The 22,006-nt window shown below is 32.8% G+C and overlaps 1 protein-coding gene across 2 annotated transcripts; it reads right to left on the bottom strand.

Annotated features, from left to right (window-relative positions):
- Positions 1-6,566: 6,566 nt before the first annotated feature.
- LOC120413734 (mediator of RNA polymerase II transcription subunit 25) lies at positions 6,567-21,602 on the bottom strand. Of its 2 annotated transcripts, none has more exons than XM_039574660.2 (6): positions 20,603-21,602; positions 12,498-13,629; positions 7,788-7,950; positions 7,285-7,728; positions 7,057-7,221; positions 6,567-6,998 (listed from the first exon to the last, which is right to left on the bottom strand). In XM_039574660.2, exons 1-6 carry the CDS (start codon positions 21,471-21,473, stop codon positions 6,705-6,707), a joined length of 3,069 nt encoding a protein of 1,022 aa, XP_039430594.1. In that variant the 5' UTR covers positions 21,474-21,602; the 3' UTR covers positions 6,567-6,704. The 2 variants fall into 2 exon arrangements, with proteins under 2 accessions (XP_039430594.1, XP_039430595.1); XM_039574661.2 differs by having other exon boundaries at positions 6,572-6,998; positions 7,057-7,218; positions 20,603-21,601.
- Positions 21,603-22,006: the final 404 nt, after the last annotated feature.

A 22,006-nucleotide genomic window follows, 5' to 3' on the forward strand; every position in this document is an offset into this window, starting at 1 on the left:
AAAAAGATGATCGATATTTTGGATAACTTGAGTTAAATGTTGCAAAAGTTAAAAGTAATGATGAAATGTTATGTAAAAGTGTTTAAACTTTACTTCTCTTCCCCTTTGACCAAAATATTGACCTTAAAAATGCATTTTGGTGATTTTTTGGATTTTTTTGGAAAAATTCGAATAACTGGCAATTTTTTGAGAAAATTATTGTTATTATGCTGTAATATGATTCTAATAGTTTGTTCTATCAATAATACACACATAAGGAGCATTATCAATCAAATAAATCATATTTAAATCAATTTTTCAAAAGATCTTTTTGGTAAATTTGAGGAAAAAACATGAAAAATTAACTCAGCCCCTATGATTTTTACATCATTCGACTCGTTTATGCGATTGCCACACTTTACAATGACTTTCATCGACGTTAAAACATATTTGAAGGATATAAAAATCAAAAACTGCAAAAAAAATAATATTTCCAAGCACGCTGTCATTCCGAACATCGTTGCGTAGTGCTTCTACTCGCCACCAGGATGCGTGCACGTTTCTGTCGAATCTCTCAATTGTAAGTGTTGAGGTATATAGTTTTTGCCAAAATCTTCATTATTCTGTAGATAGATGAGTCTAAAAACATCAAAAACTGCATTTTTAATTAAATTTTCTGCAAAAAGCGTGGTCGGGGCAAAATGCACCGCTATGAAGCTCCTTTGTAAAAAAAGCGGTGTCATCTAGTGGTGACTAGTGAAAACTGCTTTTACCCGGTGCATTTTGCCCCAATGTTGCGGTGCATATTGCCCCGCATGGTTGTTTGAAATGAATCAAAAATATTTTTAGAAATTTGATATTTTCGAACAATTTTGAGGTTTTTTAAGACTTTTTTCACATGGATGACGAAGAATAATAATTGTTTTTTCACACTTAGATTTTTTTAACGAATTCGGTAAAGTTTACCGAATTTTCAACTGATGAAAGTTCGATAAACTGAAAAATACCGAATTCGGTAAAAACTTATTAAAACTCGGTAATGACGTTCATTATTGTTAATCGTACAACCAAAAGTCGGTTTTTTTTTTTTTTTTTTTTTTTCATTTTGACAGATCAGCAACTCTCTACAAAATCGGTCTTTTTTATAAATTGAATTTTTTGTATTTTTTTAATCAGGCTGAAACTTTTTTTGGTGCCTTCGGTATGCCCAAAGAAGCCATTTTGCATCATTAGTTTGTCCATATAATTTTCCATACAAATTTGGCATCTGTCCATACAAAAATGATAAATGAAAATTCAAAACTCTGTTTCTTTTGAAGGATTTAATAAGTACTACACTGAAAAAAATATACACGTAAAAAAATTGTTTGGTCATTTTCTGTTTCACTTTTTTCACTAAAACTTGATTTGCAAAAAAAAAGCTATTTTTATTTTTTTTATTTTCTAATATGTTTCAGGGAACATCAAATGCCAACTTTTTAAAAATTTCCAGAATGGGCAAAAAATCTTTGATTGTGTTATGAATTTTTGCATCCATACTGAGGGCGTAATATTGAATGATTGACCCTTTTGAAATGATAGTCTTGATTTGAAAAATAAAAAAAAATGTTTTCGAAAAGATCGAAAAATTTCACGAATAATTCATATTTTGACATTGAAAATCAGAGCCTTAGTTGCTGAGATATCGACATTAGAAAATGGTTGGTTGTTTGGGTGCGTGAAACTTAGATAACATCAAATTTCCTGTTTTTAAATCTTTGTATGGCAATATCTCAGCAACTAAGGGTCGTATCAACAAAGTTCAAGAAGCACAATATAGAGAATTTTCTCAGCTTATTAAAATATTTTTTTCAAGGGTGGGCAAACATGGGTTCAAATTTTAAAAAAATAATAACTGCGACAGTTAAAAAAAAAAATTCTGAAAAAAGCTATAACTTGAAAACGGTGCACTTTATCAAAATTTCACCAAAGTACTTTTTGATTGCAAAATCGATTTTACATCGAAAAATAAAGTTGAAAATTTTTTGCGACTGATATTTGGATTTTTTGAAAAAAAAATCAGCATTGATTCAAAAAATTATAACTCAGTCTAAGAATTTTTGCCCATTCTGTAAATTTCTGAAAAGTTGGCATTTGATGTCCCCTAAAACTAGTGCGTCCATCCCGGGAGTTCCCGGGACAAAATTCCCGAATCCCGGGATTTTTTATAATTTGTCCCGGGAATTCCCGAAAAAAAAGCAAATTTTGGTCTGGAAATTCAGATCTGGTTGTGGAAATAGATGAACAGTTTTATACCTCATAATCGATAATAATTTTAAAGCATTGTAATTTGTATTCGGCATATATCAGCATTAATTTGGTTTATTAGGGACATTTGTATAAATTGCAAAATGGTTTTTTAAATATTTCCTATTTGATTTTTTTTTATTTTTGAAAGATTGAGAAATCTACGTATATTTATGATTAAAAAAATATTAAAAAAAAAACAAATCAAATAATTTTTTATCAAACACCGACATGTGGGGCAAATCAGGACAAATGAAACGAATTAAGACAGTTATTTCTTTTTTTTTTTTTTGCATGATGTGTTGAATGACTTTGGTTAAAACAGGAACAGAACAAAACAATTTCACAGAACACCGATTTCCAAATTTATTGCTCTAGAATCTCCTTACCTATTCAGACTGTATTCCTGTTTTTTTCCTAGTTGGCGGTAGTAACTTAAAAATAATGTACAAAATATGTTTTTTGTAAAAGTTTTTTTTTTGTTGTAAAAGTTTGACTTTTCAGCACTAGTTTCAATATTACCTATTTTTTTATATTTTACCGATGAATTTATTTAAAACATGGATGTTCTCAAAAATTCCATTTAAAAGGCGTTTATTCGGGATTGCAACATGTTGTGAAACTTTTTTAAAACAAGCAATGCGCCAAGAGTTTCCTATGTACATAGGACATTTTGAAAATGTTATCGAGATTTATTCGATAAATGTACGACTCGTGCTGAAATAATTTCTTCTTTTTGCCACTTGATTCTTAAACTTTTATTATGTACAACATAAAATTCGAAACTTATCAAAAATTTCACATTTACTGGTGTCATTTTATTTGCTGTCGTCTCTTGTTTTTTAAAAGATACTTTCAAAGAAATTTTTCATGCTTTTCTGGTCGTGTTATATAAAAAAGAAAAAAATATTTATATAAGAATTTGAATCACATTGCAGTTCATTTGAAATCCAAAGCACAACAAAGAACAAAAAAAACTTATTTTAATATCATCTAAGCTATTTAAAAAGTGACATCCTTGTTTAGATTGAAGTTTAGCATGTAATTCTATGATTTTAATGAAAACATTGATTTAATGACTGTTTCAAAAAATTTCCGGGATCCCGGGAATTCCCGGGATTCCAAAAATATTTTTCCCGTTTCCCAGGAAATTTAAAACTCGGGAAATTTGGACGCCCTACCTAAAACATATAATTAAATAAAAAAAAATGAAAAATAGTGTTTTTTTGCAAATCAACATTAAGTGACAAAAAGTGAAATTAAAAATCACTTAAAAAATTTGTACAGTGTATAATTTTTTTCAGTGTAGTCCTTATCCATACCTTCAACTTTGCTGAAGACATCAAATCCATCAAAAAAATCCTTCAAAAGAAACAGATTTTTGAATTTTCATTTTTTTTTGTATTGACAGCTGCCATATTTGTATGGAAAATTATATGGACAAACTAATGCTGCGAAATAGCTTCTTTGGGCGTACCAAAGGCACCAAAAAAGTTTCAGTCGGATTAAAAAATACAAAAAAAAAACGAATGACCGAAATCTCAGAGAATTTCTCAGATGGTTTACCAATCTAAACTTTACCGATTTTTCAACTAATTGGGTACTAAAGCCCTATGTCAATTTTTATGTACAACGGTAAAAACACGATTGAAACCCATTTCTGATAACTTTTTTCATTTTAATGCAAAATTATTTTTTTTACTTGACAACATTTTTTCGATGGATCAACTATGGTCCCCTTGGAACGAGCTGTCAAGTAGGAGCTTTTCTGTCAATAAGGACCGCGAGGTTAATTTTTCAAAATTGATTTAAAAATCCATTTTAAATTCTTTGTGGTCGTACAAAGGGTCATTGTACTCAGAAAATAAGCTTTTAGCAGCAATCTAAGCTTCATTTCAGGACCCAATTGGGTTTTTGACAGAAAAGGTCCTACTTGAAAGCTCTTTCCAGGGGGACCATAGTTGATCCATCGAACAAATGTTGTCTTGTCACCTTTTTTTGCATTAAAATAACAAAAAGTGAGCAGAAATGGTTTTAGGCGTGTTTTTAATCGTTGTACATACAAATTTACTTAGGGCTTTAGGACCCAATTCTACTGCAAAGCTCTACGGATGTACTTGAAAAATTTAAGAGTTTTACATAAAAAATATTTGTTTTTAGTGTCAATTTCACCAAAACTGATTTTTCAATTAAAGATTTTTAATATATCTTTTCAGGGACAAAAACCTCGCAATTTTGAGTCGTATAGAAGTTCGCACCAACCATTGCCGATTAGTTAAAAAAAAATTAAGGTGGCGGTTCTTGGAAAAAAATAAATCTTACTCAAATTATGACCTTTTAAAGTAAAGATATTACACTCTCACCTCTCAAAATTTTCATTTTCACTGCTCTTCTTTCGGCCCTAATACTTTAGCGCCAAATACAGCCGACCACGTTTTTGTATTTGCACATTCACGCTTGTCACGGTCGTCATTGTCAGGGATTATCAAATAATGTTTTTTTCTATCACTCATTTGCAACACTGTGGGTTCCAAAATTATAAAACGTCACTTCGCAACAGTTCCAAAAAGTTGTGCAACTCATTTGTCACGACGTCGTGGAACGCAAAAAAAAACGATAATGAAAAGTTGAACTTTTTGCAACATTGCACAGTGGTCCGAAACCGAAATCTAGCGTGACAATATTGATACCGGCCACACGTTAAGATTTAGAGCTTTGGTGTCTTCAGGACAAATGATCAGGGTCAATAGGGGCATCTTTTGGCATGGTGGACATTAGGGTGGTCCAAATTTTAGGGTGGTTCAGAATTTTTATTTTGACGGGATGACGAGATAGCGCTTTGGTGTCTTCAGAAAAGTTGTAGAAAACACCATTCTGAACAACTTTGCTCAAGAGCACAAAGCTCTATCTTCAAACGGGAAGTTTCTTTTTGTTATTTAGGTTGAAGTGTTTATGAAAAAATGGTATCAACAAAATAATTAAATTTATTCCTGAAATATTTCAGCCAAAACTTGTTTCTTCTTTTACAACCACTAGATCATTATGTACGTTTTTGAGCCCTTCTAGACAATTGTAGAGCTTGTCAAAATGAACATTTTTATTCTTGAAAAATGAATTTTGTTCAATTCTATCAAAAGTTATGGGCAAAAAACGATTAAAAAAGGCTCATTTTCAAATTGAGATTAAATAAGTTAAACAAAAAAGACCCCCGAGATATTTTCAGCAAATGTACTCTAAAATGTGTACTTTCATATGCTTCTAAGAGCGAGGTCAAACTCTACCACCTTTTCGAGTTATTCACATTTCAAAATGGCGTCTTTTTCGTCGTATTTTGGCTATAACTTTCGTTTTAAAGGTCCGATTTTTGCTCTCTTGGAAGATAAATGTGTGTTTTGATAAGCTCTACAAATGTCTAGAAGACACCAACTCGCTACGACACAAGCCTGAGTTGATAAATTCAAAAAACTCATTTTTTCATAAAAAACACTTCAACCTAAATAACAAAAATGGCTCTAGAAACTTCCCGTTTGAAGATAGAGCTTTGTGCTCTTGAGCAAAGTTGCTCAGAATGGTGTTTTCTACAACTTTTCTGAAGACACCAAAGCGCTATCTCGTCATCCCGTCAAAATAAAAATTCTGAACCACCCTAAAATTTGGACCACCCTAATGTCCACCATACCAAAAGATGCCCCTATTGACCCTGATCATTTGTCCCGAAGACACCAAAGCTCTAAATCTTAACGTGTGGCCGGTATCAATTTTGTCACGCTAGATTTCGGTTTCGGACCACTGTGCATTGTCATGGGCTTCCAACACTTGTACATCCGTTTGAGTGCAGAAAAATACAACTTTTCAGCACTCAGATCGAAACGTAATACTTTTCGATACTGCTTTGGAGTTTGAAACTTAAGGAGGTATTAGACTATGACAAACAAAACTCGCTCTTTTTGATTTGTTTGACAGATTGATAAACTCGCAAATAATGCCAAATATATGCAGGCTGACGTTTCTGCAAACAAACAAAGCAGGCAAACTGCCAAACTGTCAAAAAGTTTGTTTGTTTGCGAGTTTGTTTGTTTGTTTGTTTGTCATAGTCTAATACGTCCTTTATCATGACGACAAATAACATTCTAAACGTTTCACTGAACGCGGAGTCAGATTTGGAGTCGAAGTCGGAATTGGGTTCGGCTGAGTTTCAACCACTTTTTTAAGATTTTTTTAAAGGACATTTTCTTTCCTTGCAAATAAGTTAAGTTACTGTTGATTCAGATAATTTTTGACCGAGTTTATATTTTGGACATTTACGAGATATACTGTTTTGATAGTAACTTTTGCGCTTACATAAATATTTGATATTCTTATAGAAACGGTTGTATATCGAAAGTCAAAATCATAAAACAAAAATAGCATAATTTCATAACTCACCGCTCCGCTTAAACTTACATAAAATCAAAGTTCGCATCATCGAACGGGGCCTGGTTCGGGTTGGGCCGCTGCTGTTGCTGCTGCTGCTGGGGAACCACCCCTCCGACCGCCCCTCCACCCATCTGTCCCATCGGGTTGGGTCCCACTCCGACGCCACCTACTCCACCAACACCGCCACCACCACCGCCCATGTTGGCCATCTGCTGGCGGAACTGCGGATTTGGCTGCTGCTGGAGCAGGTGGCGCAGACCCGGGTTGTTGGACAGCACCGGTCGCATCATGCGCTGGTTCTGCAGGCCGACGTTCATCTGTTTTGGGGATTGCATGTTAAATTTGATTTTTTTAAGGGTTTCGGGAATTTCTTACCCCCATATTTCCCATGGGACCGCCCATGTTGCGTTGCTGTTGCTGCTGCTGCTGCTGCTGTTGAAGTAGCATTTTGTACTGCTCCTGCTGGGACATTTGCATACTCGGGTCCTGCATCTGCTGATTGCCCATCTGATTGCCGTAGAACTGATCTTGCTGCATCTGTTAGGATATCGAAAAACAACGCTCTTCAAATCAGCTCTTAACAACCTCAAACCAGCAACTTACATTAACCATTCCCCCCATCCGGGGACCTTGCTGCATCCCCCCGGGAACCATCTGACCCGGAACGGGTCCGCCCATTCCGGGGCCACCCATCATCTGCTGCTGATTAACCTGCTGCTGCTGAACGACCTGCTGTTGCTGCTGAACCTGCTGTTGATTTTGTTGCTGCTGTTGATTCTGCTGTTGTTGCTGTTGCTGCTGCTGCTGTCCGGGTTGAGGGTTCATCCCGGCCTGGATCATCTGCGCCCCCATTCCGGAACCCCCAGCCTGCTGCTGGTTCGCCGCCTGCATGTTCTTGTTCTGCATGATGACCTTCTTCAGCCGGTCCACGAACGCGGCCTGGTTGTTCGGGATAAAGCCCAGGTAGGCCTTCTTCTCGGCGGTGTACAGCAGGATCAGCACCTTGATGTCGCAGCTCGGTGAAGTTGTAAAGTGGACGCAACCGGCCTAGAATCAACCTCAATCAATCAACCACGTCTTCAAATCATAAACCTAAAGATACTCACAAATCCGGAACCCATAACCTTGGAGAGAGCTTCCAGGGCGTCGCACGGCTGCGGGATGAACACCACCGTTTTGGACTCCTTGATGTACTGGCCACCGGCACTGCCGACCAGGGCCTTCGGCATCAGCTGCATAATCAGACGTGGTGGCCAGTTGTCCGCTTTGCTGTTTTTGAGATAAAAGTTAGAAGATTTGAAAAAGAAAAATCTTTTTAATGTAAACAGTCCACCCCATAGCGTCGAAACTCAGCTGGCATGTCGTTGACAGCCAGCTTAGACACACGGCTAATAGTTTGTTTTGATAGATTTTGTTTATCGGCTAATAGTTTGTTTTGATAGATTTTGTTTATCGTGAAAACTTTGCGATGTTTTAGATTTTAAACTTTTAGAATTTTTTATGAATATTTTTTTCTATTATTCAATGAATTTCATATTTTTGGCGAAAAGTACACTACAAATTACTACATAAAGCAACTAATTACAATTATTTATTTTTTTTCAACAAATAAATTTTGATTTCTATTTTTTTAATTTCCTTAATACTATTTAATATTTTTGCATATTATTTTATTTGTTTAAAATGAAAAAAAAATATATTAAATTTCTGATTTCTTTTAAAAAATTTAACTTATTATAATTTGATTTTTTTTATTCCTGACTTTTTTAATTTTCTTTATAAATATTTTTTTAAATTTTCTAATTATCATTTTTTTTGCTTTTTGAATTGTGACATTACAAGTTATTTTTTAGTTTTTTTTAGGTATTTTTGATTTATTTTTTGGTTATTAAGATTTTATCTTTTTTTAGTTTTTTCTTTAATTTTACAATCTTATAAATTTATTTTATTTCTGAACTTTGATTTTACTTTACGATTTTTGTTGAAATTTGATGAGTTTACAATTTTGATATTTTTAATTTCATTTAGATATTTTTTAAAAAGTTCTATATTTTTTGAATTTTAATATTTTTAGTCATATAAATTTTAAGTATTTTTTCAATCTTTTAATTTTCTGAACTTTAATTTTACCTTTTTTATTTGATTTAATTTTTTATTTAATTCAGATTTATTTTTGAAATTCAAGTTTTTTTAAATTTTTGAGTTTCTTTTTAAAACAATGTTATCATTGGAATTAATAACTTTTATTTTTTCAATCTTTCAATTATTTGAAGTTTTTGTTATTTTCATTGCATCGTCCTCAATTTTTCAGATTCTGTAATTTTTTTATTTGGTGTTTTTGTCGAATTTTGATTATATTTTTGAGATATATTCAATTTATTTTCAATTTTCAGATTTTTTTATTATATTTTTTTCTGAACTTTATTTTTAATTTTTTTATTTGATTTAATTTCGAATTTTCGAGATTTTCTATTAAATTTTAAATCTTTTAATTATTTGAAGTTTTTAGTTATCAGTCTTTCTCAATTTTTGAATTTTTGTAATTTTTTATTTTTAAATTTTCAAAATTTAGATTTTTTAAATATTGTTTTACATTTTCAGAACTTTTTTTTGTTTGTATATTTTTTCACATTTTTTATATTTTTCGTATTTTGATGTTTTTGTTTTATGTTGTGGATATTTTTCAAACTTCTAATTTTCTGAACTTTTATTTCTTTTTGTTTATTTATTTTTTTTTAATTTAGTTTTATGTAGTTCAGTTTTGAATATTTTAATTTAATTTAGACTAAATTTTGAAATTCTTGTTTCTTTTAAAATTTTGGTAAAATAAAATTTTAAATCTTTCAATTATTTGAAACTTTTATTTATTTTAATTTCGTCTTTCTCAATGTTTGAATTTTTTTTTTTGGATTTTCAAAGTTTTGATTTTTTTAGCCTTTTATAATTGTGCATTTTTTTTTCATTTTTTTAAGTTTTCCTATTTTTTTTTATTTTTGATTTCTGTTAATCAGTTAATTTTCTGAAGTTTAATTTTACATTTTGTTTTTTTTTTAATTTGATTTCGTTTTGATTTTTTTTTTTTCGTGATGTATAATTTAGGCCACTGCAAATATTTTTCAAAGTTTATGTCGCAATTTTTTCGAATTTTGATTGTATTTTTGTGATATATGTCAATTTATTTAAATTTTCAGATTATTTTTATTGATTTTTTTTAATTTGATTTAATTTTGAATTTTCGAGATTTTTTATTTTATTTAAATAAATTATAAAATTCTTTTTTTTTTATTTTGGGTTCTTTTCAAAAAGTTTAATGATTCGAAATTTAAAAAAAAAACAACAATTTTTAAAACTTTCAATTATTTGAAGTTTTTAGTTATTTTCATTTCGTCTTTCGCAATGTTTGAATTTTTGTTATTTTTTTTTATTTTATGAATTTTCAAAATTTAAATTTTGTAAACATTTTTTAACCTTTTTTATATTTTCAGAACGATTTGTTTTTCTTTTGTATACTTTTTCACTTTTTTTATTTTTCGAATTTCTATGTTTTTGTTTTAAGTTGCAGATTTTTTCAAATTTTCTGATCTTTTAGCTTTTTTTTTTTAATTTTTAAAATATGATTTAGTTTTGATTTTTTTAAATTTAATTCAGACTGAATTTTGAAATTCTTGATTTTAATTAATTTTGGGTTTTTCCAAAAATTGTTAAGTTTTTTTTTCAATATTGCAATTATTTGAAGTTTTTAGTTATTTTCATTTCGTCTTTCTGAATGTTTGAATTTTTGTTATTTGTTTTATTTTTTGGGTTTTCAAAATTTTTATTTTTTCAACCTTTTATAAAAGTCCAAATTTCCTTTAATTTTTTTTGTTTTTCCATTTTTTTATGTTTTCCTTTTTTTGGTTTATGTTTCAGATTTTTTGAATCTATTAATTTTCTAAAGTTTAATTTTACATTTTGATTTTTTATTTGATTTTGTTTTGATTTTTTGAGATTTTTAATTTAATCTAGATTAAATTTTGAAATTCTTGATTTTTTTTTTAACTTTGGGTTTAAAAAGTTTAATCATATGAATCAACTTTTTTTCTTTTTTTTAATCTTTCAATAATTAAATTATTTGGAAGTTCACAGTTATTTTTTATTCCATCTTTTTATATTTTATAATTTTTGTAATTTTTTTTGAACTTTCAAAATATTGATCTTTTTATATTTGTTGAATCTTTCAACAAAATTTAAAATTGGAATATTTTTAAGTTTTCTTTATTTTTTTTTTTGTAGTTTTTTTGTTTTGTTATATATTTGATATTTTTAAATTATATTTTAATTTTATTTTTTATATGATTTCATATTTTTCGTGCATTATTCTCAGCTGTGGAGATACCTTCAGAAATTTGACAGCCACAAGTATCTTTTCAAAATGTATAGTTTGCTGAAGTCAAAACATATTTTAAAAAAATATAACATTTGAAACTTCTTAAAATTTGCAATCATTTCATGTCCAGATTGCAAAACCTAAAAATTAAAGTAATGTTCAAAAATCCGTAAATTTACAAAAAAAAAAGTATTCTTGAAATAAAAAAAACATCTTTGGAAATGTCTCACAAATTTCCAAACCTTTTTTTTTTTTTTTTTTGTAAATATATATATGTTTTTTTTTTTGTAAATATATATATATTTTTTTTGAATACGTATTCAAAAAATGCGACCATTTTTTAAAAATGGGTATTTAAGGTGAAACGGGAAAAAGAGCCATATTGATACCACGACTCGAGTTTTTGGAAGCACAATTGTGTAACTTACGAAGTTCTGTTTTTTTTTGCAAACGCTAAATAGGTCAATAGCGGCCGTGGCTGACTGGTTACGGTGTTCCCTTTGTAAGCGAATGGTTCTGGGTTCGATGCCTATCTGCTCCCAACGAGAAAGTTTAGAACATAGAAAATTGAAATGATGAACGAAAAACCAAAGTCGGTCGAGGCGGGGTTCGATCCTCCGTCCTTTGGATTGGTAAGCAAAAATGCTAACCACTAGGCCATGACGACTTGGTGAGCTTGGACTGGAATTAGGAATACTGTTACAGAGAGCGAGTTGTGGCGCTATAACCACGGCAAATAGAGTCCAGGGCATTCGTGGAAATACAATGTCCCATCCCAGAGGGTCCCGGAGTACCAAACCTTCTTAGCATGGTGCTCCCAACGAATACAACCAAAATCTCGGAGCGTATGGTGGTGTGTCCCCACGCTTCTTCCTCCCCTGTCGATTCAGAATTGTGTTGTTGTTTGAACACTCAGTGCTCAAACTCAACCCAATTACGAGTCATCTCTGCGATACGGCTTTACGCAGTAGGCCTGGCCGCTTTAACGCTTGTGATGTTTCAATGCATTCTAATGCAATGGTGCACTACAAGTGTTAATAAATGACAAGAAGAGTGCTAGGCGTCATCTAACCTAAGGAACTCTCCAGGATCCCTTCGAAAGATTGGCTGCGCTAGGGTCTGATTAGATTATTAGATTAGAAACGCTAAATAGGTCAATAGCAAGCAATCTCTCGAGTTCAGAAATTGATCTTGAACAGAAGTGGTCAAATAACTGGCGTCCCGTTTCACCTTAAAAAACAATTGATTTTGAAATGTCTTAAAAATTTGCAATCATTTGATACTCGTTGCAATAATTTGAGTATTTTTTCTAAAGATCCCCAAATTTGTGCCCATCACCGGTGTGCCTTCCGAGCAGCAGCGCTATGGAAAGTGCTTTGGACATCGTAAAGATTATTTCAACTCGACTTTCCCATGTTTTCCAAATTTCAATCAACCCTTCGCTACTCACATTTCCGGCTCCCCATCCTTGACGTTCGCCGTCACCATACAGGGCACCTGCCGCGACACCTTGGTCGCCTCGTTCTTGTTCGGCTTCTCGATCCACTCCAGCATTCCGTTCCAGATGCGCTCCCGCGGTTGCTGATTCGGCGTTTGCTGCTGCTGACCTTGAACTGCTCCTCCCATTTGCTGTTGCTGAGGCTGCTGCTGCTGTTGGGGTTGGCCTTGCCCTTGTCCTTGGCCAGGAACCTGCTGCCCACCCGGACCACCGGGAACCATTTGCTGTTGTTGGAGTTGTTGCTGTTGCTGTTGTTGTGGGTTAGCTCCGCCGGCGCCGCCCATCTGCTGCTGGCTGTTCATGACGGCAGCTTGCTGCTGTTGTTGGAGTTGTTGCTGCTGCTGGTTGGCGCCGATCATCTGGCCGCCCATTTGTCCACCCGGGACGCCCATCGGATTCTGCATGTTTTGGTTTTGCATGTTCTGCTGCTGCTGCTGCAACATTTGCTGCTGCTGGGCCATGTTTTGTTGCTGAACCATCATGTTCTGCTGCTGTTGCTGTTGCGGGTTGGGTTGACCCTGCCCTTGCAGACAGTTGTTCACGAACTGCATCTGCATGCGAGGGTTGTTCATCTGGTTCATCTGCTGGGCGTTCATGCCGTGGGGTGGCGTGGTCAGTTGGGAAATCAACACCGAGTTGGACTGCTGCTGACCGCCGTTGTTGCCCAGCATTTGGTTCTGCTGTTGTTGTTGCTGCTGCTGCTGTTGGGGATTCTGCTGCGGATTGCCGTTCATGCCGGGTTGCATAAAGTTACGGCCGGGTTGGGCTTGGGGCGGAGCCATCCAGCGCATTTGTTGTTGTTGCTGCTGCTGCTGCTGTTGTTGTTGGAGTTGTTGCTGGTAGTTCATGCCACCGACGCCGCCTTGCTGCTGCTGCTGGTTTGGCATCTGATTGGGGAAGCCCATCTGGTTGGGGTTGCCCATGTGGTTCGGGTTGAAGTTCATGCGGCATTGTTGTTGTTGCTGTTGTTGCAACTGTTGCTGGAGGACTGCTTGTTGTTGCTGCTGTTGAACCTGTTGTTGTTGTTGCTGCTGGGGATTGCCCATCGGGCCGCGCATTCCAGCTAGGGCGGCCTGGTTGTTACCTGAATGGTAGAAAGATAGTAGTGAAAATTTTGTAAACAAGCGGTTCATCCTACAAATTATTAATGTAAACACAGTCGACAGTCGACTCTACGGTTGACGACCACTGATTTCTCGGTAAACCTCACTATTTCGATGGACTTGTCAGTCCTTCCAACAGTATACTTCGGTCTCTTCAGTATTGACACAGAGAGAGTCGACTGTTTCATCGTACGTTCTTCGTCATTCTGGTTATGCCTCTGACATTACCACTGCATCTTCTTTTTTTTTAGGCTTTGTTACGCTCTATAAAAAAAAAATAAAAAATTGTATGGAAATTTGGTTACGGGATGTGGGGGAGGTCATAAATGCCGATTTTTGTGTTACGTAATAAAAGAACGCTCCCTTTGACGTTTCTTGGCACGGTACTTAGCGAGAGCCCTTTATTAGAGGTGGGCAAAACCGTTTTTTTAGGGACCGCTCATTTTCGCTCGCTCATGAGGGGCTCTTTTGAACGGCCCTTTCACTCTTTTTCGTAATTTTGAAGAAAATGTAATTTAGTGAATGGTGTGATTTTTTAAAGTTTTTTTTATTGAACTTTTAACAATTATTTGAAAAAAAACTAAAAACGAGAAGATTTGCCCATAGGTCTGGCTGTCTCTATTGTAAGATTTATACTCGAACCTAAACGTTTAAATAACTGGATGGAGAGAGCACTCAAGCCTCAATAAAGGATTCTGGAGAAAATTGCTATTAATTTCACAAAATTGGCTCGAGCCTCGAGTAGGGGAAATAAACCCATTTTAAGCCTAATAAGCGGTCGTGTTTGAATGATACTGGATAATCTGCAGTGTTCCTTGAATTTTACTAAAACTAAGTACACCAACGAGTAGAGCAACTTTTTGTGAACATTTTTGTTTATTTGCACTACTACTAAAAGTTATTCTATTCCTTTTACAAGCATTTGAAAAAAATATTCCCAAAATGTATTCTAATCAAACGAATGCATTGAGCCACGCCCATCTTCCTATTTTCAGCTTAGTTTTTTTTTACTTCCACCGCTCTTTCAGGGTTGTTACGGGAGAGTCGAAAAAAAATCCGCGCCAAATCCGCGCCGACATAAAATCCGAAAACGCGCGAAATCCACGCCATATAAAAAAATATCGCGACTAACATTTAAGAAATTTTATTTTTGAATCTAATCTAACCTAATCTAATCTAACACAAACGCAGCCAGTCCGATGAAAGCATGCTGGAAAGTCTTGTGATTAGATTACGCCCCAAGCACTTTTCTTGTCATTATTAATAATTGCAGTACATCCGAGAACACCCGAAAATGTATTGCAAAAATTAAAGCGGCCAGCCCTACTACGTTGTGTTTACCGCAGAGAGGATTCTGAGAACGGATCACATTTCACAGAGTCTACAGGGGAGGAAGGATGCGTGGACATACCGTACCAAACGCTCCTGTTTACAGTTTCATTTGTGTTTTGTATGATGTGTTAAGTGTAAAATATAGTGTGGTTATATAATCAAATAAATATAATAATGCAATATAATGATCATTTAATAAAATCCCTTCACCTATATTTAATAACCAAGCACCCCAGCACACAAACAGCGGCACGAAAAAAATGAAAATCTTAAGAAATTTTATTTTTGAATGAAGAAAAACTAATTCAGAAAGTTTTTGATTAAAAAACTCGTTTTATGTTTAATATTTAAAAACCAAAAAATTTAACTTCAAAAATATAACCTCAAGTTCTTCCAGGATGCTTTTTTTCGGACTGGCTGCGCTTGTGTTCGATTAGATTAGATTAGAAAAATATAACCTCAAAATAAAATCAAAATCTAAAATTATAATATGATAAAATTTTAAATTTCGAAAGTCTAAATATTCAAAATCTTAGAAATTTTATACAGTTTGTAATCCAAATCCTCGCTAAAATTTCACTCCGAAAGACATATAATTTAATGTCTTCTCATAATTTCAAAATCTCTTACATAAAATAGGACTTCAAAAATTGTGGAATTCTAAGAATTTAAAAATAAAAACATTTAAGAATTTTAGAATTTTAGAATTTTAGAACCTTAGAATTTTAGAATTTTAGAATTTTAGAATTTTAGAATTTTAGAATTTTAGAATTTTAGAATTTTAGAATTTTAGAATTTTAGAATTTTAGAATTTTAGAATTTTAGAATTTTAGAATTTTAGAATTTTAGAATTTTATAATTTTAGAATTTTAGAATTTTAGAATTTTAGAATTTTAGAATTTTAGAATTTTAGAATTTTAGAATTTTAGAATTTTAGAATTTTAGAATTTTAGAATTTTAGAATTTTAGAATTTTAGAATTTTAGAATTTTAGAATTTTAGAATTTTAGAATTTTAGAATTTTAGAATTTTAGAATTTTAGAATTTTAGAATTTTAGAATTTTAGAATTTTAGAATTTTAGAATTTTAGAATTTTAGAATTTTAGAATTTTAGAATTTTAGAATTTTAGAATTTTAGAATTTTAGAATTTTAGAATTTTAGAATTTTAGAATTTTAGAATTTTAGAATTTATAAGCTTAAGAATACTAAAAATAGATTAGATTTGAGATTGTTTTCTATATTGTTTTGAATTTGATATTTTTTAGTTTTTAAATTTTGACTTTTTAATTTTGATTTTTTCGATTACCCAAATTTTTGGTGTTTTGAATTTCAGATTGCTAAATTTTTGAATTTCGAAATTTCAGATTTTTTAAAATACGATTATAGAAATTCCGAAAAAAAAAATAATATGTATTTTGATTTTTTGTTATAATAAAAACTATTAATTAATTGAATGTTCTGATCTTTTGATTTTCGTCAAGAATGTTTAAATTTAGAAAAAAAAATTCTACCGATTAAATTCCATTCCAAAATTCGAAAGTGGAGGCCAGCTTCTGTTATTTGGCGCCCACCAGAACAAGCCCCAATAATAGTTTTTGTTACACATTCTAATGTCTATATCTTCGGGAAAAGTTTGTAATATTTGATTTACAAAATTAAAAATTGAATAAATCCAATATAAAATTAAAAATAAATGAGGTTAAAAATCATTACTCAAAACTCAAAAGAAATTAAATATTCAGAGCCGAAGATGTTAAGAAATGACAAGAAACATATAAAAACTAATTCCTACATAATCTTTATCTTCAAAAATTTTCAGAAGAAAATTCAATTAATAAAAATTATGAAATTCTTGCACTCAAAGGAAAAAAACAAATTATCGTAACTCCTGATAATATTTTTCTTAATAACTTGAAAGTTATTCTATCTCTCTCAATTAATTTATTTATCAAAATTGCCATCCGCGCGAAATCCGCGCCTGAGAAAAATTAGCCAGCAAATCCGTGCCAGACCCGCGCTATCCGCGCGAAACGCGCCATCCGCGCGATCCGCGCCGTCCGTAACAACCCTGCTCTTTTGGGTCTGCCTAGTGCTGCCAAAATTGATGAAACTTTAAGCAAACACTCATGAAAAGTAGCATTTATAGAGAAAATTCCCTGGCAACTCTCCAACAGGCGCTGCGGTGGTGTTGGTAGCCATCCTTTGTTCTTTATTTGCCTTGGCTTCTCGTTCGGTTTCCTTCAGCCTTCGATTGGAATGGGTAGTCAAAATTGAAACGTCAAAAGACTTGGCGCGTTTGTTTTTTTTTATGGCGCTTGCTAATTATTTACATGTTTCGGGATTATTTTTCAAGTGAGTGACCAACTAATGTGCAAAAGAACATGTTGCCGAAAGTTGGGGGCAGTTTTGTATCGAAAGCGCCGTGAAAATGTAAGCGAAAGTGAAAAGTTGATTTTGGCGATATTCATTAAGCGTTTGAGGGTTTCTCGCGTGTGTCACTGTGTGTGCCACCAAATGACGAGAAATGATCTCGCAAAATAGAAATTATGATCAAAAGTGCATTAAAATTGATCTTTTTGGCCAGTAAATAGCATAAATTTGCGTGCTTACTTGAGGTGGTGCTGTTGCTGGTTAGTTTATAGCCTAAATAGTATTTTTGGAGCTTTAATCGAACTCTTGATTGAAAGGGTATATTTCCCCTAGCTCTGGCTCGAGATCGAGCCTGAATCGAGTCGAGGCTTGAGCCAATTTCGTGATATTAAATTAAATTCTCAGTGGGTAGGTTTAAGGGCAAGGGATCAAGGTTGTCAGATTAATTTGGGAATGCCAGATTTTTCAAGTATCAGCCAGAATAAAGATTCGTCCTTCTCTCTGCCAGATATTGACAGATTTTGGCAGAACATTTTTTTTAATTAAAATGAACGAATTCGAAAAACAAGAATGTGTTTTTCGAAAAGAAATTGAAATTTTCTGAATTCTACAAACTTTTGATTTAATTCATATCCTCCATGTTAGATTTTCGTCTGCCAGATTTTCTAGATTTTTGATCGATACTTTGCCCGATTTTCCAAATTTTATCCTGGTAACCCTGCAAGGGATCATCCAAAAACCACGTGGACACTTTTTTGGAAATCTCAAACCTTATTAGCAACTCCGCTTTGTATACAATATACAAAAAAAAAACATTAATTGAGGTTTACTAATTTAAAAGGTACTGAAATTTAAAAAAAAAACGTTAGAATAAATAAATTATTTTATTTTTTTAAAGGTCCATTAAACAAAATTTTATGATGTTTTTTTTGCTTTTTGGATATTTTTCAAACCGCCTTGTAGGCAAAGACACCCAAAAAATAAATAAATGAAAATGTTGTTTATCTTTGAAAAAAAATCTAGTTGAGGGGAAAAGCCATACAAATAATCTAAATAATTTTATGACAAAAAATAAAATAAAAACAGAAACTAAAAAAAATCAAATATCAAAAATAAAAATATTCTAATCTTGTGTTAACATAAAAAAAATCAAATTTAAACTCTAAAATTCAAAACATCAAATGAGGGACCATACATAAACCACGTGGACACTCTTTTAGAAATATAAGACCCCCTTCCCCTCTCCACTTTCCCTAAAGTGTCCACGTAGTTTATGGATGGCCCCTTTTTTAGAATATGAAAAATTCAAATATAAATACATTAAATAATTTAAAAAAAAAATCTGAAAATATGGAAAATTCAAATATTGAAAAATATAAAAAAGATAAAAATTTAGAAAAATTACAATTTTAAAACAAAAATATTGAACAATTCACAAAATAAAAAATACGTTAAAAAAATTAAAAACATAAAACCAAAAATGTTATTTTAAATGTGTAGACATTAAAAATATCAGTTTATTTTTAAATTCTTATAAGCTTAAAAATTTTAGCATGCAAAAAATCATATATCTGAAAATTAGAAATATTTGGACACTAATTTTAAAAAATATATATATTTAGAAATCTTAAAATTTGGAAAGTGAAAAGTGCAGAAATTAAAAATATCAGTTTTTTTTTAATTCTTATAAGCTTAAAAATTTTAGCATGCACAAAAATCATATATCTTATAATTAGAAATATTTGGACACCAATTTAAATTTTTTTTTTTTAAACTTAAAATTTGAAAAGTGATTTTTTCCAACATTTCAAAAAGATGGAAACTAAAAAAAATCAAATATCAAGAATAAAAATATTCTAATCCTGTGTAAACATAAAAAAATCTTATTTAAACTCTAAATTTCAAAACATCAAATAAGGGACCATACATAAACCACGTGGACATTCTTTTAGAAATATTAGACTCCCTCCCGCCCTAAAGTGTTCACGTAGTTTATGGATGGCCCTTTTTCGGAATATGAAAAATTCAAATGAAAAAACATTGAATAATTAAAAAAAATATCTAAAAATTAGGAAAATTCAAATATTGAAAAGTATAAAGAAAAGAAATATAAAAATTTAGAAATATTACAATTTTAAAACAAAAATATTGAACAATTCACAAAATAAAAAAAAACGTTAAAAAATTTAAAAACATAAATCCAAAAATGTTATTTTAAAAGTGTAGACATTAAAAATATCAGTTTTTTTTTATTCTTTTAAGCTTAAAAATTTTAGCATGCACAAAAATCATATATCATAAAATTAGAAATATTTGGACACCAATTTAAAAAAAATATTTAAAAATCTTAAAATTTGGAAAGTGAAAAGTGCAGAAATTAAAAATAGCAGTTTTTTTTTATTTTTATAAGCTTAAACATTTTAGCATGCACAAAATCATATATCTTAAAATTAGAAACTTTTGGACACTTTTAAAAAAAAAATTATTTAAAAATCTTAAAATTTGGAAAGTGATTTTTTCCAATAATTCAAAATAAAAAAATTTAGAGTTTTTTAAAGGTCCTATAAGCATATGAACCCCAATAGCTTTTAGGACCTTTTCAAAAAAGAATTCTTTAAATGTAAAAATTAAGAAAAAACATTCAACAGTTCAAAAATAAAAAAACATGGGTTTAAACATGGGTCTAACTCCAAAAATGTTTCAAAGTTATACGGTTTAGATAGCGGCATATCGAAATTTTTATTCTTTTCGTTTTTAATCCTTTCAGGCCTGACCCAAAAATAAATTCAAAAGTTGTCAATAAATTTGATTTTTCAAATAAGATTTCTAGAACTTAAAAAAAAATTAAGAGATTTTAAATTTTTGCATGTTAGAATTTTTGATGTTTGGATTATTTACCTATTTTTCAATTTTTAAAATTCCAGATTTTTTGAATTAGTTATGAGTTTTATATTTTGAATCTTCGTTTTTATTTTATTTTTCCTAAATTTTTGAATTCTTAAACTCTTGATTTTTAGATTTTAAAATTTCAGATATTTTATGTTTTGAATTTTGAAATTTTTAAATATCTGAATTTTTGAATTTGAGTTTTGAGGATTTAGATTTTGGACTCCTTCAATTTTTGAATACAGAGCGGATTCGTTAATTCAAATGAAATTGCCATTCGCAACTCTTCTTGACCTCGTATCTCCCGAGCTCGGTACTCAGCTTGAAATTGAGGAACTATGATTCGGTAACATTCCAGTTTCTTACCCATTCCCGCGCCCATCATCTGCTGCTGCTGCTGCTGCTGTCCCGGAACTCCGTCCATCACGTTCTGCTGATTGTTAACCTGCTGCTGCTGTTGAACCTGTTGTTGCTGCTGCTGCTGCTGCTGTTGCTGTTGGTTCGGATTCGGCGAGGGCATACTTCCCACCTGATTATGGTTCGCGCCCGCGTTGTTGGCATTGTTGACCGGCGGACTCACGGGCCGTTCCTTGAGGCTGAACCCTTTCAGCAGGACCAGGTGGCGCGGATCTTTGCAGTAGTTTTTAATACTGGACGAGCTAAGATCGCCACCGGATTTCTCGAAGAGTTTGAACAGAATTGGGATCTTGCGGGGCGAGATGATGGAGAGATTGATGTTTTTTTCTTGGAAGAGCGCGACCAGCTGCTCGACGTTCTTGTTCTCGTACGCGTAGCACTCGGTGACGTACATCGAGTAGGGGGAACTGGCCGCGATCAGGATGCAGTATTTGTGCACCTTTTGGCCGGTGTTTTCGCGCATCTCGTCAAAGTCGTCGAAGCAGACGAGGGCGGTGGCCAGGCCCTCGGCCAGGTTGGCGTTGGACTCGCTCTTGCCACCGCTCAGCTCGAGCCGGTCGATGGCGCCGAGCACCTTGTGGGCACTGTTGTACGGGCCGAACGTGGTGCAGCACACCCCGGGCAGACTCTGGGCCGTCTTGTACGTGACCACGCCGTACTGGTTGCCGTTCTTGTCGGTGGCGTAGCCATCGAAACAGTCGCCGACGGTGCTCTGGGAAAAGTACTCCAGCGTCGGGATGATGTAGTTGCTCTTCATGTCGTTGATGTACGCCCCGTTGATGGCGGTGCCCTCGATCACGAACAGAATCTCCGAGGACATTTCGGCGATTTGAGGAACGTTCCCGAAATCGGAAAGAAAAACACTAAACAGAAAATAAAGTCTGAATTTCACCTCACTTTTCAATTGATTAGCACTTGAGACCAATGTTGGCCATTCGGCAACATCGATATCATAAATTTTACAAAAAATATCAACTTTTCAACCACTTTTTAACTTTAAATTGCTCCACAAATAAGATTTTTCAAAGCTAAAGTTTAAGCCACCACTGCAAAACTTGGCTTTGCCAAGATGTCAACAAAAACAGCAGCTGTCAAACGAAGTTTGACGTCGGCGTCGGTTTAGTGCGAAGCTCTGCAGATATTTCGGTGTGGCCTCCACAGAAAATTTAGCCGGCGAGCGACGCCGGTCGTGACAGCTGTTTGTTTTCGTTTACTCAAAAATTCCATAATTTGCTTTTGTTGTCAAACGTAGTCAAACTTCTTTTAAAATAAAATTTAGGAACGATTGTTTATAAAAACTAAGAAATGGAACGATCCTTAGCATGAAAACACGGACACGAATCGAAACATGGA

The sequence above is a fragment of the Culex pipiens genome, chromosome 1, assembly GCF_016801865.2.
Source record: "Culex pipiens pallens isolate TS chromosome 1, TS_CPP_V2, whole genome shotgun sequence".
Lineage (NCBI taxonomy): Eukaryota > Metazoa > Arthropoda > Insecta > Diptera > Culicidae > Culex > Culex pipiens.

Bases quoted from the DNA above. Each gene is read 5' to 3' on its own strand.
- LOC120413734 (XM_039574660.2), bottom strand. From the start codon at position 21,473: ATGTCCTCGGAGATTCTGTTCGTGATCGAGGGCACCGCCATCAACGGG. The intron at 7,951-12,497 runs GTGAGTAGCGAA...TCTCAAAAACAG, and splicing joins AAGGATGGGGAGCCGGAAAT to CAAAGCGGACAACTGGCCAC. The intron at 7,222-7,284 runs GTAAGTTGCTGG...TCGATATCCTAA, and splicing joins GGATGGGGGGAATGGTTAAT to CAGATGCAGCAAGATCAGTT.